Here is a 19,568-nt window from a genome sequence, read left to right on the forward strand (position 1 = left end):
TATGTTTGGATTTAGAACTACCATTTTATTTTGTTTGGTCTCTTTGTTTTTGTTTCTCTTTCTCCTGTCATACCTTGTTTATTTGATCATTTTTTACTATCCATTATATATTTTTTTCTCTTGTACTTTTGCTTATATAGCTTTGTACTTTTTTGTGTGGTTATTCTAGGAATTACCAAAAATATCTTTAACATTTTGGTTTGCAAAGAATCAGTATTTTAACACCAAGTAGAATTCAGAAACATCACCTTAGGGATCTGCATGCCTCCCCCTCTTGGTTGTATGTATGTATTGCATCTACGTCCATTGAAAAACTCATCAGAAAATGTTATGACTTTCTTTCTACTTGAGCACATTTTAAGGAACTCAAGAAAAGTCTATTATATTTATTTATTCAGGTATTTACCATTTTTCTTATTTTTTTATTCCTCATATCTCTAGTTTCCTTCAGGCTAGACAACTTCTTTTAGCAAGCCTACTGGCAACTAATTTTTTAGTTTTCCTCTGTCTGAGAATATTTTTGTTTTACCTTCATTCCTGAGAGATATTTTTGTGGATATAGAAACCTGAATTTGACAGCTTTTTCTGTTTCTATCTTAAAAATGTTGTTCCACTTGTTCTTGACCTCCTGGTTTCTGATAGTAAAACTTCAGTCTTTCTGATTATTGTTCCCCTGTAAATATTTTTTTTTTAGCCTATTTGCTGCTGCTTTCACAATCAGTATACTTAAGGTAAAAGTAGTCCAAACAGACTTGACTTGACTTCTTTTCTTAATCTAAACATAGCCCTTTAGTTCTTCACTATTTTAGAGTCAGTCGTCCTCTCAAACAGAAGTTTGTTTTTGTTTTTACTTTTCATTAAGCTCGTTCAGTGGTTTGCAGTGGGGTGTTGGTCTGATCCACCTATTTACCATGTTTGAAGTGATAAAGTTCTGAACAAATCAGTTTTGCAATTTTAAAATAATAACTTTCTTGCCTGACAAACTACATTCTTTGAGGAATAGCTTTTAATAATATGTGGCGGGGAAGTTAAACCCCAAAGTGCTATTCAAGTGGAAAGCAGCATTTTTTATACTTGCTTTTTGACAAAACAAAACAAAGAAACTTTGTGGATATATAGTTTACATACAATAAAGTGTACAGGTTTTAAAAGTATAGTTCAATGAAATATCAAGAAGTTGAACATTTCCATAACTCCCAAAGTTCCTTCCTTTCCCTTCACTGTCAATCTTCCCCAGCCCCTGCCTCAGGCACACACTGCTCTGATTTATGGCATTGCAGATGTAATTGTCCATCTCTAGAAACTGATAATAAATTGACTCATTATGTATGTATGCATGTATATAGAGCATACCTGGCTTTATTATTAGCTCCACAAAATGTTTTGGAAATGCTCTGCCTATCCCTAGTAAATTTCTATGTATTCCTAGTAAATTTCTATGTATTGCTGAATTGTAATTAATTGTCTGAATGCACCAAAATTTGTGTACCAATTCTTTTTTTGCTGGACATTGGGATTGTTCCCGGTTTTGGGCTATTATAAATACAGTCACCTCAAACAGTTTTTTGATGGTCTTTTTGTGGATATGTTTCCATTTCTCTTGGGTTTATACCTACGAGTGAATTTCTGAATCATAAAGTAGATGTATATTTAACTGGAAGAAACTACCAAATTGTCTTTCAGAATAATTGTACCATTTTGCATACTCACTAACAGTGTATGAGGACTCTAATTTTTCCACGTCCTTGCAATCTTATGGTATTGTTAATCTTTTTAATTGTAGTATTCTAATAGGTATGAAATAGCATCTAATTGTGGTTTATATATGTATGTCACTGAAGACCAATGATCTTAAACATCTTTTGATGTCCTTGCTGTCTATTTGCACATCTTCTTTTCTTAATATTTTTTACCGAAAATCTTGAAATTGGGTTGTTGTCATCTTGTTATTGAGGTATGATTTCTCTGTATAGTTTACGTACAAATCATGTATCAATATATGCATTGCAAAAATGCTCTCCCAGGTTGTAGTTTGCCTTTTCATTTTTAAGAAATGATGCCTTTGAAGAACAATGTTTCTAATTTTGATGAATTGCAATTGTTTGTTTCTTTTATCATCAGTGCTTTTTGTGTCTATCTAAAATCTTTGCTTACTCACTTGGTTGTGAAGATATTCCTCTCTATTTCTTCCAGGTCCTTTATAGCTCTTTGTGTTTAGATTGAAAGATTCTACATGTAAACTATCGTTTATTTAAATCTGTGTTTTTCCCTCTGGTGGTTGAGTGTTCGTCTGTCATGTGGTGTTCCTGAAGGTGAAGTACTTCAAATGACTGTCCGGAACACTTTAAATCTTAGTTAGGGTGGCTTTTTACTTCAAGATGTTTGCTTGCTTGTTACAACTCATTCTATGGATCTTAATTACATTTCACCAAGTGTAATAGGGGAATACTACATTTTAACATTAATTAAAAACAAATCATTAGTAAAATAGATCACGCCAGGATTTTCTTGTCCTTCTCTCTTTGCCTGCGTCCTCCTGTTTTTCTGTCCCATCCCCCTCTCCTTTTTCTTGCTTCATTTCTTTTTTCTTTTATTTATTTTTTAATCTGTATGCCTTAAAACATTATGGTATTATGTGATTTAATAGCTGGGAATCTTTAGATGATGAACTATCCCTAAGTAGTCATTTGTTCTTGAGATCATATAATGAGATGCTTTATAATGGCATGTTTGCATCACTGGTCTTATTTCTTTATTATACTAGTTTTGTTTCTTTATTATACTACAGGAAATTACTGAGGAAAACTGTGGGGCTACATACAGTGTCATAAACAGCTATAACTCGGGTCCAGTTTATATGTGGAAAAATTAGCTCTTAGTAATGTGGTTTGGGTAGAAAAGAATTCTCTATGACCGAGTGAGAATTGGATATTTTGCATTGTAACATGAAATTCTCTCATGTACTTATGACACAACTCTTCGGAAATGACGAATAATCGCATTACCTAAGCTTTATCGGGAGCAAAGCGCCTGCTGTGTCCTGGTTGCAGGGACACCGTCATTGCGATGGCTAAGATTTCTGACGGAAGTTGCCATAATGTAGATTTTAAAATCCTATTGTATAGTAACATTTCTTAAATCTGTTTTATAGCCTCCTGAGGTTACAACTCCTTAGTGTGCTGTAGATTGAATGATTTGAATGAAGTGTCCCCTTAGGTCTATTTCCCACTACCTCAAGTGCATCTTACAGGAAATGTACTCTTACTTGGGCTGAACAACTGTTCTTTTTCTTTGTCATAGGATAAGAAATGGGTTCTCAATCATGAAGATGTTACTTTGGGAGAATTACTGGGCAAGGTATGTAATCAACTGAGCTAAATAACTGACCGTCTTGGTAGTGGTTGTGAACTCTATAGATGCTTCATTTTCCTCAAAACCGCTGTATGTTCCAGCACACAGGGCACCTTCCCACAGTAACCTGGAAGAGCACAGAACCAGTCTGTTACAAGCACTGGGATGTTCACTGAAACAGATGTGTGAGAATCTTTGAAAGGTTTAAGGATGATCTTTGACTTTAAAAAATAGTGTGTGTTTTCCTATGGATTAAAAGCCATAATGATTTTATAACAGTGTAGTAAAGCCAAAAATAGTGAGCTGAGATTTGAAAAGAAACTGAAGTAATGCAAGTTTAAATAGACACTTAGTAGTCTTTTTATATTTGTTTCTGTTTGTACATGATAGTTCAGAAAATGAAGAATACTACTCTTTGGGATTTCAAGATTGTGTATAGAGTCATAGTATGTTACAGCACTGGACACATTATTTTATCTAAATTGTATGGACAAGACACATTTCAGAATAAACATTTTGTAGCTGGCTCTATTAGTGGTTAGAGAGGACAGATATATATGATGGAAGTCCCTTTCTTCTAATCTAGTTGGGAGTTTCTTTCAATTCATAGGCCATTTGAAAGTATATTATGTCTAACAATAATGTCAAACATTTGATAAACAAATTGACTACTTGCAAATTTATCAATTGTTTATTTATAATTGTGTTCCGGTGGGTAATATTAACTTCTCTGTCAGTGATTTAATTAGTGATGTTCCCATTTGAAATTTTGAATTTAGTTTCATAATGCAATTTGAAAAATAGAGTAAAATCTAGATATTTTGGGAAAACTAGCACTAATATATTTCTGAGTTATCAGTACTAGACATAAAGCTCAGCATTTTAAGTAAAAAAAAAAGATTATTCATTACTTTTTTGTTTTAAATATAAACTTGATGAATTGACACACTTTTTCTATTTTTTAACGGGGATGTATTTTAAGAAAGTAAATCCCTGTTGTAATGATCTACTTTGCAGGATTCTTATTAGTATTTTAAAATATCTTTTCCAAATAGAAGCATGAAATTGCTGTTGGCTAGCCATTTCTATTGACTGCAAATACTTATTTAGTAAGTAAATTCTAAAGCATTTTAAGCTAAAAGCATTAGCTAATGTGTTTATTTCTTCTGTGATATGCTGGCCATTAGTAAGGAAATATTTCTTCTTCCTCTTACTGTAGATCAGTAACTCAGTAGCTCTGATTGGGTCAAAAATTATTACAAAGAAATTAAACAAATTTCCATGATAATATAATTAAATAATAAATTGTAAAATTAAACCAATTACTGAAATATAATGTATTTAGGAGGATGGATTTTTATTTTTAGTACTCAGGAAAAAATACTTTAAGTTAAAACAAATATTTCAATTATTTATGTTTAGTTTAATATGTGAAGAGGAATATCAGGAGGAATATTTTCTTAGTAAAGGTATTTCAAAAAATAATTAATTATCTCAGTGACATGGCAGTAGCATGATACCAGTTTCAAAAATAATTTAATCATTTTTAATAAAAGACTACAACTTCAAAGATAATGGTATAGCTTGATTTTAACTAATATTTTTGAGTAGAAAATGATTTGTCATTTAATGTTTTCACTACCTATTCTGAATAAATACTTACAGTATACTGCTTGAGAATGCATGAGTAAAAGAGAATTAGCCATAGTTTCTACATTATAGTCTTTGGAGTTTAGTAGTAATATAAGGTTGAGACAGGAATTCTAACTTTTTTATTGAATACTATACTCTTAGTAGACCGTACTTGATGTATAGTTGGTATTTAATAAATATTTTATTCTGTCCTCACATTGTTGAAGATTGACTGCTACTCTTCTAGGTACTAGTGATAGATCAGTGAACAAAGCAGACAGATATCCTTGCCCTGATGGAGCTTTTATTCTATCTCACAGGGGGAGGCTGATGAACAATAAACATAACAAATACTAAATTGTATACTTTTAAAGGGTGCTGAGTCCTGTGAAAAATAAAGGGAGTTTAGGAGTGCCACTAGTAAAACTTGCAATTTTTAATAAGGAATTTTGGGTAAACCTTATTAAAATTGTTCCTTTCAAATAAAAACTTGGAGAGGATGATCGCTTTAGCCATGTGGACATCTAGGAAGGGAGTAACCAGTGCACATTTCATATGACGAGCAAGAGAGATCATTTGGTGGAAACTGAGGAAGCAAGGAAGAATAGTGAGGTGGTGAGGATGTAGGTTATGTAGTGTCTTGTAGGCATGCTGGTTTGCATGTGGGAATGATCTAGTGACAAATTTATGGTTTGAGAGGGAGAGATGAAAATTGGTGGAATAATGTCATTGAGTAGGTAAGAGGGTATTTAGTTTACAATGGAGAATTGACTTTCATAAAAACAAAATAGTTCATTTTTATAACCTCAAGGAAGATTGGAAAGATGGGTAAATGGGGCTGAGAGCCTTGACGTTCTCTCTAGATTGCTTCAGTTTTCTCAATGAAGTAGGAAGCAAGATTATTGGACAAGAATGAGGATGGAAGAAGAATAGGGGATTTAAGAAAAGAGTAGAAGGGGAAAACAGTTATTTAGAAGAATGAGAGAGTGAATTGTCTAGACAACTGTAACAAGGTTATCGGGTAGCATTAAGGAGGTTTGTGCTCATGAATTTAAAGTGAAACCAGTCAACAGGGTGGTAGCTTTTCTTCCGTCACATTAGCTGCAGAGTAGGCAGAGAGTTGTATTTAATTCGTCTGTGGATTTGACAACGGTGTTCTACAGATTAAGAGGAACGAAAAAGTTAAGAATGTATGGTAAGCAGTTGTAATTATTGACCAGGGAATTTAAGCTGGATAAGGAAGGAAGGAAGAAAGGATATTAAAGGGGTGATGAACAATGAAAAGTAATAGGATCTAAAGATTCTGAGATTCTTACAGAGTGAAAGGATTTTTGTAGTCTAGATACCAGAGGATGTAAGCTAGAAAAATGGAATCCAGCCATAAAATGAAATAGATATTGTAGAGGAGTTACATTATTGGCAATGGCAAAGTTTAAGGTATGCTTCTAGAAATAGTTTGAAACAGAAGATCATTGAAAGAGAGATGTTAAAAAAACTGAGTTTGAACTTTTGCAAGGATTTTTAAGTGTTGAAATTGACAAGAATTAAGAGAGGGGTAACCCTGAGTGTACTGATCAGGAGCTCAGATTGTCAATAAATCAAGGAAAATATTTTCAAATTCAATAGCTGATAGCCATACTAAAGGGCAGTCGGTCAGTTGGTATATAATCACGTGATAAAACTTAAAAGCTGGGTGTTTCTCCTTAGGAATGCAGGAAGAAAAATGTTTTGGAAACATTGACAAGGAGCTAGTAGAATACTTTATTTCATCTCCAGGGCTGTGGGAGAAGGATTGGGTGAGGGAGTCATCACTTAATGTTAGACAAAAGGAAACTCTGCCACCGTTGGAGTGTTTTCTAGTGAGAACCAAGTTTCTGTTGGAACAAGAAGGTGCAGAGAATGACCAAAAATACAATGAAGGTAAAATGTTTGTAATGATGAATCATGGATTCCAGAAGGCACAGTGGAAGTTGGGGATTGAAGGGGGAAGTTGGATATAGAGCGTTGACTTGAAGTCTACAGAATCCAATAAGGATTTAAAGAAGGAGATGGGAATTAACCTATGACCAAGATCTTATGAGGAATGACATAAAAATAGACAAGAGACATAATATTTAGCTTTATAGACTTAAAGTCAGCAGCAGAGATGAAGCTGTGCCTGTGATAGGGAGTGTAGGTATCCTGGGCTCCCTCCTGACTTCTTTGGATGGAGAAGAGGTGTTCTGGGAAGTCTGGTGTTTTTCTCAGCGTTTGGAGAGTCCCCTTGACCATTGTTAACTGAATTGAAGTTCTGATAGGGTTATGATTGTTGAATGAATGTTTAAAATTTTTGAATGCCAAATATGTGCCAAGACGTGTTGTGTAGGGCAGAAACCATTAGAAAACTGCAAAGGGGCAACGGGATGATGAGTGTTCAGTAACAGAATACATAATTTTGGGAAGATCAAGAAATCTTCAGAAGAAGGGTACTTAAGGAATGAACTTAAAAATTAAGTAGCATATTCCCTGAATGGAGGTGGGGTATGGTTTCCAGGGAGGATAAAAATGTAGAAAAGACATGGCACGTATTTTGTGTTTAGGACACGTGTAACAGTTTAGGACAGGTGTAACAGTTGAAGGCCATATTATGGAGCTAGACAGAGGCTGAGAAAGATATGGTAATTGAAGAATGGGTTTTGAGTAAGGAAGTAAATTGTGTCTTGGAAAGATTAATCTGGCAGTGCTGTGGTGGGTGGATTGAAGGGGTGAGTGACTGACAGATTAGTTTAGGTGAAAAAGTTAAGATCTTGAATCAGGAGAGCCTTTCTGAGAGGCGAGGAGTAAGACACAAGTGTTGCAGAGGGAGAATCTGGATGCTTGCAGAGAGAGTGATAGTCATAGTGAATCAGAGTAATTTAGTGAGGAAAAGTCTGAGTAAAATGTTACGTTTCAGACAAGATAAATTCTAAGTGCTTCAGAATCATTCCAATAAGTAGAGGTTCAGCAGTAATTCTGTATATTAATATCTCTGATGTATTAATGACCTGATCATTGTGTGTGGGGGAACCTTGAGAATAACAAACATGGAAGGATATAAAGCTGAAATTTTCTTCTTTCTAGCTTATGATGATTGTATATTATGTTGAATTCATAGTATGATTACTTTTCATGAAGATAAGCAGTCATTGTTTTTAATAAATATTTGAGTTGAATATTAGATTTAATAATAATGAATACTATTTATTACTTAAATATTTAAGTGTATTTTAAGTGTAAGAAAAATAAAAATTTTAAAATTAAGTGAAGTATTAAGTAATACTTAAAATATTCAAAAACATTTTGTCTTTTAGTAATGTTAAATTATTTATTAGTAAAATGTAAAATTTAAATACCTTGAACTATTGGTTAAGTGTTGCATTGACCTTAAAACTCAAACTCAATAACTAGCAGACTCCTACTTCAGCGATTTCTTGTTCAACGACAGTAGCATTGAAGCTTATTATAGTGCTTGCATATTATTATTATAACTATAAAAAAATGTATGAGCATACATAGAAAAACTTGAAGGGGATACTAAAAAATAATTGTTGTGTTAGCCTTATGGCTTCTCTAATTTTTTGTGTTTATAATAAGAGAAAAATGACTGCAAACTGAAATTAGGCATTTTAAGTCAGAATACATTTTAGCCATAGAATTAGGTTAGCAGTTCATATATTGGATAGAAATGGATTTATCACGAGGGAAATGGGCATTTGGATAAGAACCTCCTCTTCGTGACCTTCCAGAGACTGACAGCGCACGGCAGTGGCTGACAGTCCTTCATTTCCCTAGGTTCTGCTGCCCTCCCCTGTTCTTACTCTCTGGCTCTTCTCCAGCTGACTTGGGGCTGTGTGGCTCAGTACCCTCAGTCACCTTGCAGAATCTCTGCTTGATCTCTCAAAATTAATGGATACTTTTAAATTTTTTAATAAAATGCAGATAAAGGGAACTAAATGTAATGAAACATGGGTACTTCTGACAGTGTCAATTTGAGTTTCTCCTTTGATCCTATTTTCTTGAATCTTTTCCTGTTCAATTGTCCTCAAGCCTCAAGCCTCTAAATGTTTGGTGTGCTGAGTAGTGTATTTAAAGTGGAGAGGATTGGTAAGAACACGTTCCCAGTCTTGCTTTCCTCTTCAAACTCGGAGTAATGCTAAGAGGACTTTGGTTAACTCAGAACGCATCATCATATGCTTCTCTTGTATTTTGTGAGGGTTTGGTCACTGTCCTATATCTCAGACAATAAATGTATTTGTATTTTCAGGGAAATTTTGGTGAAGTATATAAGGGCATATTAAAGGATAAAACTGCTGTTGCTGTTAAAACATGTAAAGAAGATCTTCCTCAGGAACTGAAAATAAAATTTTTACAAGAAGCCAAGTGAGTTCTTTAAGGTTATGTACAATGTGTATTTATAATAAAAGTGATCCACTACAATGTAAGTGTAAGGCTATCATAAATTATGATTTGCTGAAGTAAAAATAAGCACGTTAAGAGGCCTCTTACATAAGTAAGCACTATATAATGGAAAAACAAAAGTTTCTGTTTTTGAGTTAGACTGTAGATCTGTTAGGCAATCACAGTGAAAAGAACCAGATGCTAAAAAAAACTGAGTATTTGTCAAGTCCTTAAAAAAATATTGCAATATTATTTTGCTTTTTTCACATATGCATATATGTATGTATGCATATGTGTAGTATATATTTTATATATAGAATACAAAAATATTACTGCATTCTCTATATACTATACATAAATATTTAGATATATACTATACATAAATATTTAGATATGATTTCATTTCTCCTACTTACTTAGATATTATCACTTGGTTATTTTTTCTATCTGTTAGCTTTCTTTTCTAAGAACCTCAAATGTCTTCTTTTAGTATCTGGCATTTGTTCCAAAATTTGCATATTGTTTCTTTTCTAATTGGTCTTCTAGCATGATTGTCTCCTTTTTCCTATTATTAGCTGACATTTAATGTTCCAATGCTACCCCTGTATTGCAGAAAGTTAAAACTATTCTGTGAATGGTAATACCTAGTTTATACAACAAAACACAAAACAAATTGAAAGGTGCTTTAGGAAGAGTGAGGATAGACATTTGGCTAGGGGATGGATGGATGGATGGATGGATGGATGGATGGATGGGAGAGGAGGAGAATGCGTGGATCTATAGAGTATTGGTATAAAGGGAGGCTGGGAGGGAGGGAGAGGTGTGTGTATGGAGGGTGGGGAAGGGATGTGTGGCTCCATCAAGGCTTAGTGTATAAAATTGAAGTTTTTGTAAAGTATCACAGAGAACAGAGGACATGGCAATTAGGGACTAAATCCCATGCATGACATGGCTCATTTTGATGAGCATTTCTCCATTTATCTAAAAATGAATATTGATAGCAATAGAGTAAACTAGTGTGATGCATTTATTAAATATTACCTATAGACTGAAGTTGAAAACCTGTTTCATGTATATTATTGGCAACTTAGAAAATATACTCTGAAAATTTAAAGGTATGCTATCACAATTGAAATTCATAGGTTTATCATTTTATAGATATTCATAGGTAGGTATTCTTATGGTACAAGTTATATCTAACATTTTCAGAAATATTTAATTTTTTTAATTTAGCTTTTCTAATTTGTGATTGTATTATTGCAAAATGGAAGGTTTCATTTCCTCTTCTAAAGTAAGATTGTTTTATTTTAAAAAGGAAAATTGTATTCATGCAAAACTCCTAAGCTCCTTTAATTGACAATAGAACTGGATATTTAGATATTTAATGTTATTGGAGTTCAGGCTGGCTGTATTTTGGAATTTCCTTACTAAGCACTTTCCAGCCTCAGAAATGACATTTTGGATTCAAGTCAAACATTTTCAGACTTCCCTTTTAGTTCCTTGTAGAAGTTGAAAACTCAAAGTTATTGTCAAAATATTTTCCTTATCTCTAGAATTATCCCCAGTTTATCTTCTTATTTATAAATTATTCTGTATTTTCAATATAAAACATTTTTCTTAGAGCTATGTCTGCTTTAGTTGTACAGGTACAAAATGTATATCAATTGTTTAATCTTTCTCCAAATAAAGTTATTTTTTCATTCTCTTAGGAAAGAAAACTGCATCTTTCAAATATAAGTGAACTTATAACTATTTCAGTAGGATGATATGGGATACAGTTTGGTAATAGAAATCATCAGGGTAGACAGGCCTGTGAGGGAATCTAATCTACTTGAACTCAAGCTTGGAGTCCCAGGGATGACTGCTATTTTATAGCCCTCTGAGATTTTGCCTTATCCAAACTAAGTCTTCTCTGCTTCAGCTTAAGTCATTACAGAAATTCTGTTACTCAGCTACTGTTTAATCTTTTGACAGCTTTCTCAAAACTTTGGAGTTTTTACTATTTTGAAATTGAGTATGATCATCAAAAAAGCACTTACGACAAAATCTAATGAAAGGAATACCCAGTGGTATTTATTCACATGAATTGAATTATTATTTTTATGTGTGTTAAATCAAATGTGTACATAAAACAAAACAAAAAGATGCTACCCTAGCAACTTACAGTTTTGAGGTACTAGTACTTTTCATCTATGCTTTTGTGTGGTGGCTAAACTCAGATATTTTGAAGGGAGTTCTACATGTTTTAGACTAAATAAGTTATTCCTATTTAGCATGGTTGTTAGTCATTCAATGTAGATAATAATTTTTAAGTGAATATTTAATTGAATTAAGGATAATGGACTCATTTGTGCCTATATTTTGCCAGTATTTATCAAAATTCATATAGATCTCATTTATCATAATTTGGGTTCATACTGAAGTTTTAAAAATTGAATTATATTGATATGTATTCTACTTGTATACACTATTTATGATCATAAAGTGATGCTTTATTATTTAAATAATTATTCTTTGATTACACTTTTTCTCATCTAGAATTCTCAAGCAATACGATCATCCCAATATTGTCAAACTTATAGGAGTTTGTACACAAAGACAGCCTATCTACATCATTATGGAACTGATTCCAGGTAATGACATTTTAGAGGTTTCCTCAATGACATTTAAAAATTTTTTTATTTCCATCACCATTTATCCTCTTTCATCCCCCTCCCCCCAGTCACCACACTGTTGTCTGTGCCTGTGAGTTATTTCTTTTTTTTTTTCCCTTGTTGCTCAATCCCTTCACCCCATCCCCTCACAAGACACCCCCCTCCCAACAGCTGTGTGCCTGCTCTCTACTACGGGACTCTATTTGGCTTGTTCTTTAAATTCCACATACGAGTGAAATCATATGGTACTTGTCATTCTCTGACTGGCTTATTTCATTTAGCATGATGTTCCCAGGTCCATCCATGCTATTGCAAAGGGTATACTTTTCCTTGATATGGCCGAGTACTATTCTATTGTGTAAATGTACCATAGCTGTTTTATCCACTCATCTATTGATGGACACTTTGGCTGCTTTCAAATCTTCTTGGCTATTGTAAATAACGCTGCGATGAACATAGAGGTGCATATATTCTTTCAAATTAGTGTTTCAGGTTTTTTCTGATAAATTTCCAGAAGCAAAATTGCTGGGTCATCAGGCAGTTCTAGTTTTAAGTTTTTGAGGTAACTCCATATTGTTATCCACAGTGGTTGTACCCATCTGCATTCCAACCAACAGTTTACAAGGGTTCCCTTTTCCCCTACATCCTCTTACACTTGTTATTTGTTGATTTATTGATAATAGCCATTCTGACAGGTGTGAGGTGTGATCTCATTGTGATTTTAATTTGCATTTCTCTGATTAGTGACATTGAGCATCTTTTCAAATGTCTATTGGCCATGGTATGTCCTCTTTGGAGAAGTGCCCATTTAGGTTCTTTGTCCCCCTTTTGTGTGTGTGTGTGTGTGTTGAGTTGAATAAGTTATATATTTTGGATATTAACCCCTTATCTGATAAATTGGTGAATATGTTCTCCCATTCAGTGGGTTTTCCTTTCATTTTGTTGGTTTCCTTTGCTGTGCAAAAACTTTTCAGTTTGATGTAGTTTCTTTCTATGACATTTTAATGTCATGTTTTATTACTTTTGTATGTTCAGTCTCTTTGATTTCTCCTCATAAAGTTTCCAAGGATTTTGTTTAACATTTTTCTGATGACAGAGAACATGTACACATACTCAGTATTTTTAAAGTCTATAATACTTTGCTGTTTTGTAGAAAATGTCAACCAACGTTTTTAAAAAAGATAAATTATTACAGAGTGGTTACACATGGAATTTAGTTATATATAATGTTTATGTGAAAAAGGCTGTTTAGAAAAATAGTCTTGCCCTGGCTGGTTTGGCTCAGTGGTTGAAGCATCGGCCTGCGGACCAGAGAGTCCCAGGTTTGGTTCCCGCTAGGGGCACGTACAAAAAGAAAAAGAAAAATGATCTTTGTTTGATTTTATAACCGTGATATAGTATTATCGTGTGTGTGTGTATAATTCATTGTATATAATTTTCCAAGTATATTACCACACATACTCTTGTTTGGTTGCACATAATAATCCCATAGTGCTTTTGGTCACTTGTGAACTATGAACTAATTTTATGTGTGGACAAAGAAAACAGTAATCTGTCTTGGAGTTGATTTTTGTATATGTTGACTTTCAGTACCTCTCAGGATTTTTGGTTAACAACTTTTGCTAACAAACAATGTAGCATCAAACTGATACAGTACATTTTTAATTCATTTTCATTGTATATCTTTCTGTTGTAGAAATTATAAACAGAGGGATAATTTGATCTTTATAAGATTTACTAATATAATACGTAATAACGGCAAAGGATTTGCTTTTTAGCCTTTAATGACTATTGGCTCATTTTAAAAGAAGAAACTTAAAGGAATATAAAAAATATTTTAATATGATCTTTATAAATGTACAAAAGTACTGACATATGTAAACCCCCTTGGAACCATCTCTGCAATCAAAGAAATGAACATATCATTCATTCCCCAATTTTTCTCGTCTCTTTTTTTAGTCCCTTCCTGCTGACATTCTCTACACCCTCTTCAGTCAAGCACTGATTTGCTTTCTGAAACTACATATTAGGTAGTATTTCTTAGAATTTTATATAAATGGATTCATACAGTCTGGTACTCTTTTTTGTGATTCACCCATGTTGTAACATGTATCAATAATTCATTCCTTTTTATTGCTGAGTAGAATTACATCACATGAATATACCATGGTATCCATTCAGTTATTGATAGACTTTGGGATTATTTTCTATTTGGGGCTACTACAAATGAAGCTGATGTGAACATTCATGTACAAGTCTTTGAATGGACATGTGCTCTCCTTCTCATTTCTCTGTGGAAAATACCTAGAAGTAGATTTAGTGGATCATATGGAATGTGCATTTTTAAGACATAGCTTTGACATCTCTAGTACTAAACCAGTTATATCTCACATTCTAATATCATAAAAATGGGGCCAAAATATTAGGATAGAAAATAATGGACCCATAATTTTATGACATTTTCAAGTTAAATCATGGTAACAAACTCTTCCCATTCTGTACTTTTTTTCCATCAGTATAGTCCTATGTACCTTTTTTCTTTCTCATCAATGCACACATCAGAATTTGTAAAGCTGAATCATCAAAAACACAAAGTTTCTTGTAAAAAAGTGTTTCCACTGCAAGATGAAAAGCTGATAAGAATGTGGTTATGAAAAACTCAAGAAGCATTGAACCCAGGTATGCAAGGCTGGTTTTAACATTTAAAAATATATTAATGTAATCCATCACATCAACAGACTAAAACATAAAAATCACAAGGTTATATCAATAGATGTAGTAAAAGTATTTGCAAAATAAAATATAACACCCATTCATGAAAAAGAAATCCTCAGTCAATTAGGAATGAGGGTAAACTTCCTCAACTTGATTTAATACACACACACACACACACACACACACACACACACCCCCCTACAGCTAACATCATACTTAATGGTGGGAAACTTGAAGCTTTCCCAATAAGATTAGGAACACGGCAAGGATGCTCCTTTCACTATTGTGTTTCAACATTTTACTGGAAACCCTAGATAATGCAATAAGACAAGAAAAGGAAATAAAAGGTATGCTGACTAGGAAGGAAGAAATAAAACTATCTTTGTTTATAGAAGACAGTTTGGCAGTTTCTTACAAAACTAAGCATATTCTTACTAAATACACTCTAACATAGAGTTCAATTCATTAATCACACTCTTTAGTATTTACCCAGAGGAATTGAAACTCATGTCCACACAAAAACTGGCACATGGATACTTATAGTAGCTTTATTCATAATGCCAAAACTTGGAAGCATCCAAGATGTGTTGTACTAGGTAAGTGGATAAACAGTCTGTGCTATATCTAAGCAATGGAATATTATTTATTGCTAAAAGGAAATAAGGCATGAAACGCCATAGAGAAAACTTAAGTGCATATTACTAAGTGAAGCCAATCTGAAAAGACTTCACAGTGTATAATTCCAACTAAACTATGGAGATATTTATAAGTTAAGTGGTTGCCAGGGATTAAAGAGGGAGGGAGGGGTGAATAGGCAGAGCACAGAGAATTTTTAGGGTAGTGAAACCTCCATGTATGATATAATAGTAGATAAATGTCATTTTACCTTTGTCCAAACCTATAGAATGCACATACCAAGAGTGAACTCTAATGTAAACTATGGACTTTGGGTGATAATGATGTATCATTGTAGGTTCATCAGTTGTAACAAGTGTACCATTCTGGTATATTCTGGATGTTGATAATAGGGGAGGCTCTGCTGTGTGGGGCAGGGGTTATATGGGAAATCTTTTTACCTTCGTAATTTTTTTTGTGAACAAAAATTACTCTAATTTTTTTTTTTTTTTACTTTTATTTTTTAAAACAGAATACAAGTGAAATATACTTGATTATCTTTGAAAAAGTGTAAGGATCTCTTTCCTTCATTTCTCCATTCACTTAACTCCTCCCTCCCTCTCATTTTAACATTCAGTGACATATCTACATGGTCAATGAAAGGCTGTGTAGAAGGTAGTGATGGAGATCTGGAACTCTAGTAAGTTGGTGAGGATGTGAAAAACCAGAATCCTCATACATTGTTGATGGAATGTAAAATGACACAGCCACTTTGGAAAAGATTTTCACTTCTCAATGTTATTCATAAATTTTCCATATAAATGAAGTTCTCATCCTGGGTATTTAACCAAGAGAATTGAAAATTTGTCTCCACAGACAAAAACTGTATGCAGATGTTAATAGCAGCAGCTTTTATACTAGTCCCAAAATGGAAACAACCCAAATGTCTTACTGATGAATGGATAAACAATGTAGTATATTTATATAATAAATACTATTAAGCAATATGAGTTAATGTGTGCTACAGTATAGATGAACCTCAAAAACTTTGTTAATTAAAGCAATTCCAGTGCAAATAACATGTTGTATGATTCTATTTCTATGAAATGCCCAGAAAAGACATCTATAGATAAAGCATAGTTGTGGTTTCCTGGAGCTGGGGGCTTAGATAGGGATTGACTTTAAAACCAGGAGGGATCTTTTTGGAGTGATGAAAATGTTCTCAACTAGATTATAGTAGTGGTTACACACCTCTGTAAAACTTGTCAAAACTCATCGAATTATACATTAATATGGATGAATTTTATGCATGTAAACTGAACTTCAAATAGCTCGTAAGGAAAAAAAAAAATAGTCCCTAGCTTGACACAGTCCCTTATAAATTGTGTGATCTTGCTCACTTACTTAGCCTTTCTGTGCCTTCCTTTCCCCACCTGTAAAGTATGAATAATTGAGTTGTTGTAAGGACGAATGTACTGTGAGTGTATGTAAATACACATTATATTTCTATATATCTATAGATATTTATATAGATATATATCTTAGAGTGCTTGAGGCAAAACTATTTTATGTGTTCCCCTAATCATCATTTTTATTTTATAATTGGCTAAAATAACTTATTAAAATGCTACAATTCAGCAAGAACTTTAACTCAAACTCTGAACCTGTCCTTGCCCCCTAACTCTGATCCTACCCTTTAATTTTCTAGCGAAGAATGACCTGAGAACAAATTGGGAAGTTTAAAGTCTGTATTTAGTTCTTCCCATTCTATCACCATTGTGACTGTTTTGTTTGTATGTTTTAATATTTAGCTTCATGGGTCTTCAGTTTCTTATATGTAGAACTGTAGTAGCTAGATTATATGGCCTCTGAATTTTAGCTCTAACCTATAATATCTTAGTTGTTAGGAAAATTTTTCTTAAATTTGAAACATTTCATAACCAATTCTCTGACCACTCTAAAACACCATTTTCCTGTCCTTTTCCTCTTTTTACAGATGGCATCATGGGGAAATGACCATCTAGTTTTCATTTTTATAAAAGTAGCATAATGATATACAATATTTTACGGTTACATAAAATTTTAAAGTTGTCAAAGCACTTTAATTAACATTGTCATTTGTCCTACCAGGTAGTATTTTTATCCTCATTTACAAATAGGCTAGGGGAAGTTTAGAGAGTTTCAAGTGACTTGTCAACATCAATTAAATAGCAAGTGGGAAATCATGCTCTGTTTTCTATTTTATCAATCAGTTATAAGTGGGTCAAAATATATAAACATTTTATGAAATAAAAATATAAATGAAAATTCAAGACCATGTCTATGCAAGACATCCTATGGGCAAATACATGAATCCTTCTTTTGTAATTTCTCAACCTGGTGCACAGATAAATAAATAGCTCTTGCAGTAAACAGAAAAATTTTTTGTTTGTGTTACCTTTTTCTCTACGGGGATTAAGCTATGGAGGGAAGATTTAGAAAACTGGAAGTTTAAAAGTAAAATTTAATAACTGCTCAGTGTCTAATATGCAAACCACTTCAAAAATGTATTATGCAAAGATTTAATATACTTCTGTTCTTGTCAGATAACTGAGCCCTTTGGAATCATAAATCCAAAATATATTTTAACCCCAGTAATGTTTGAAGAGATTATAAGCATTTGAGTATTCAAGTTTCGAGTGAGTACTCCCAAGATAATCCTGTCTTCATTTGAATCATCTCTGGAATTACACATACCTTATTTATTTACTTGTTTGCTGTGAGTTGCTGGATAAGTAAAATCAAACAAAAAGCAATTGTTAATGGAACTAGGAAATACTAAAACAAAAACAAAAAACTCGAATATGCTAAAAGATGACCTCATTTTATTTTACAAACAAGTTATGTATTACTTAGAAATTCAAATGTGTTTAAGTGACAAGCATGACTAAAAGGAATATTTATGGTCCAGGCATTTGTCATTTATTTTTATATCTGTGGTTAAATTGGGGCTGCCACAAGATACCCTGATGAATAGGACACTAAGCAATTTAACCTCTATATACTAATTCTCTGTAGATCCTGGGTATAGAGGGGATTAATTTTAGCAAGTCTTAAAAAATGTCAGTCTTCACTCCTTTCACTAGAGACTTGTAACTGCCTCCTCCTTTCTGACCTGGATGTTCTCTTTGAGTTCAGAATTTCCTGGAACTAATTGAATGTTATATTATCTGGTACATTCCTCAGCTCACAGAGATGCGGGCCCCTAGGCAATCCTCAAACTCATCTTAATTTTAAAATGACTTACGGCTTTGGAACTTGAAGAATTTTTACCAGGTTTTAGATAGCAACAAAATCTTTCTCATCTCTATAACATGCTTAAAAAAAAAAAAATAGAAAGACTTAAGCTCATATAGTTTGTAGATTTTAGCTTAGAAATCTGGACATGATTAATCATATTGTTATCATAAATATCTCTAAACTTTCAGTAGACATCTTTCCATTTTCAGAATTCCATTACTTTTAATTATGTATTTCCATTTGTAATTTCTATAGGTAATTTCACTAATTTTTGTCAGTAGATTAAATTCTTTTTAAAAATAAGCATTTCAGGCTTTCAGTTCATCATGAAATTTCACATTTTTGTGATTTTAACAGAATCAATTCAGTTAATGTGACATTGTAGCAGTAGAAGGCTATTATAGTTAATAGTTACTGGAAATGACAGTTCTATCCCTTTGATAACAAACTCCCTGTGTTTTGGCTCTGGATACTTGACTTGCATTTGTTTCTTTCACTCATCATAAATGTAGAAAAGGGTAAATTGTGCCAACAAAAAATTCAGGAACATGGCTCCTGGCACTCACTAAAATAGAGCCCTCAAAATCTGAACCGACACCTTGCCTTACATGGGTTTCACCCATCGCGTTGTGTAACAGTCACTTCACAGCAGTCAAGTTTGAATTCAGGAGAAAGGATAACAGTAATTCTCAAATTAATATTTTTTACCCAAAATTATGTTACGTCAGCTCCGTGGCTGGGTATTTTATTTTGCTGATAAATTATTAAAGAATAACCTAATTTTGTGGAGTTTATTACTTCATGTTCTTTGGAGATATTGATAGAAGACTTTTAAAACGAATTTGGTATGAGTCATAATTACTATAATTATAAAATGGTGCATTGTAAATTTCATTTTCGGAGAAT

The 19,568-nt window shown here is 33.1% G+C and overlaps 1 protein-coding gene across 3 annotated transcripts in view; it reads left to right on the plus strand.

Moving 5' to 3' along the window:
* The window catches only part of FER (FER tyrosine kinase), a 364,169-nt gene that overhangs the window by 231,103 nt on the left and 113,498 nt on the right, over window positions 1-19,568 (plus strand). For all 3 annotated transcript variants that reach the window (XM_036278843.1, XM_036278845.1, XM_036278844.1), the window contains 3 exons: window positions 3,301-3,357; window positions 9,266-9,381; window positions 11,938-12,032. In XM_036278843.1, the coding sequence (XP_036134736.1) occupies window positions 3,301-3,357; window positions 9,266-9,381; window positions 11,938-12,032 (268 nt within the window). The remainder of the gene's footprint in view (window positions 1-3,300; window positions 3,358-9,265; window positions 9,382-11,937; window positions 12,033-19,568) is intronic.

The sequence above is a fragment of the Molossus molossus genome, unplaced genomic scaffold (assembly GCF_014108415.1).
Source record: "Molossus molossus isolate mMolMol1 unplaced genomic scaffold, mMolMol1.p scaffold_m16_p_3, whole genome shotgun sequence".
NCBI classification, from domain to species: Eukaryota; Metazoa; Chordata; class Mammalia; order Chiroptera; family Molossidae; genus Molossus; species Molossus molossus.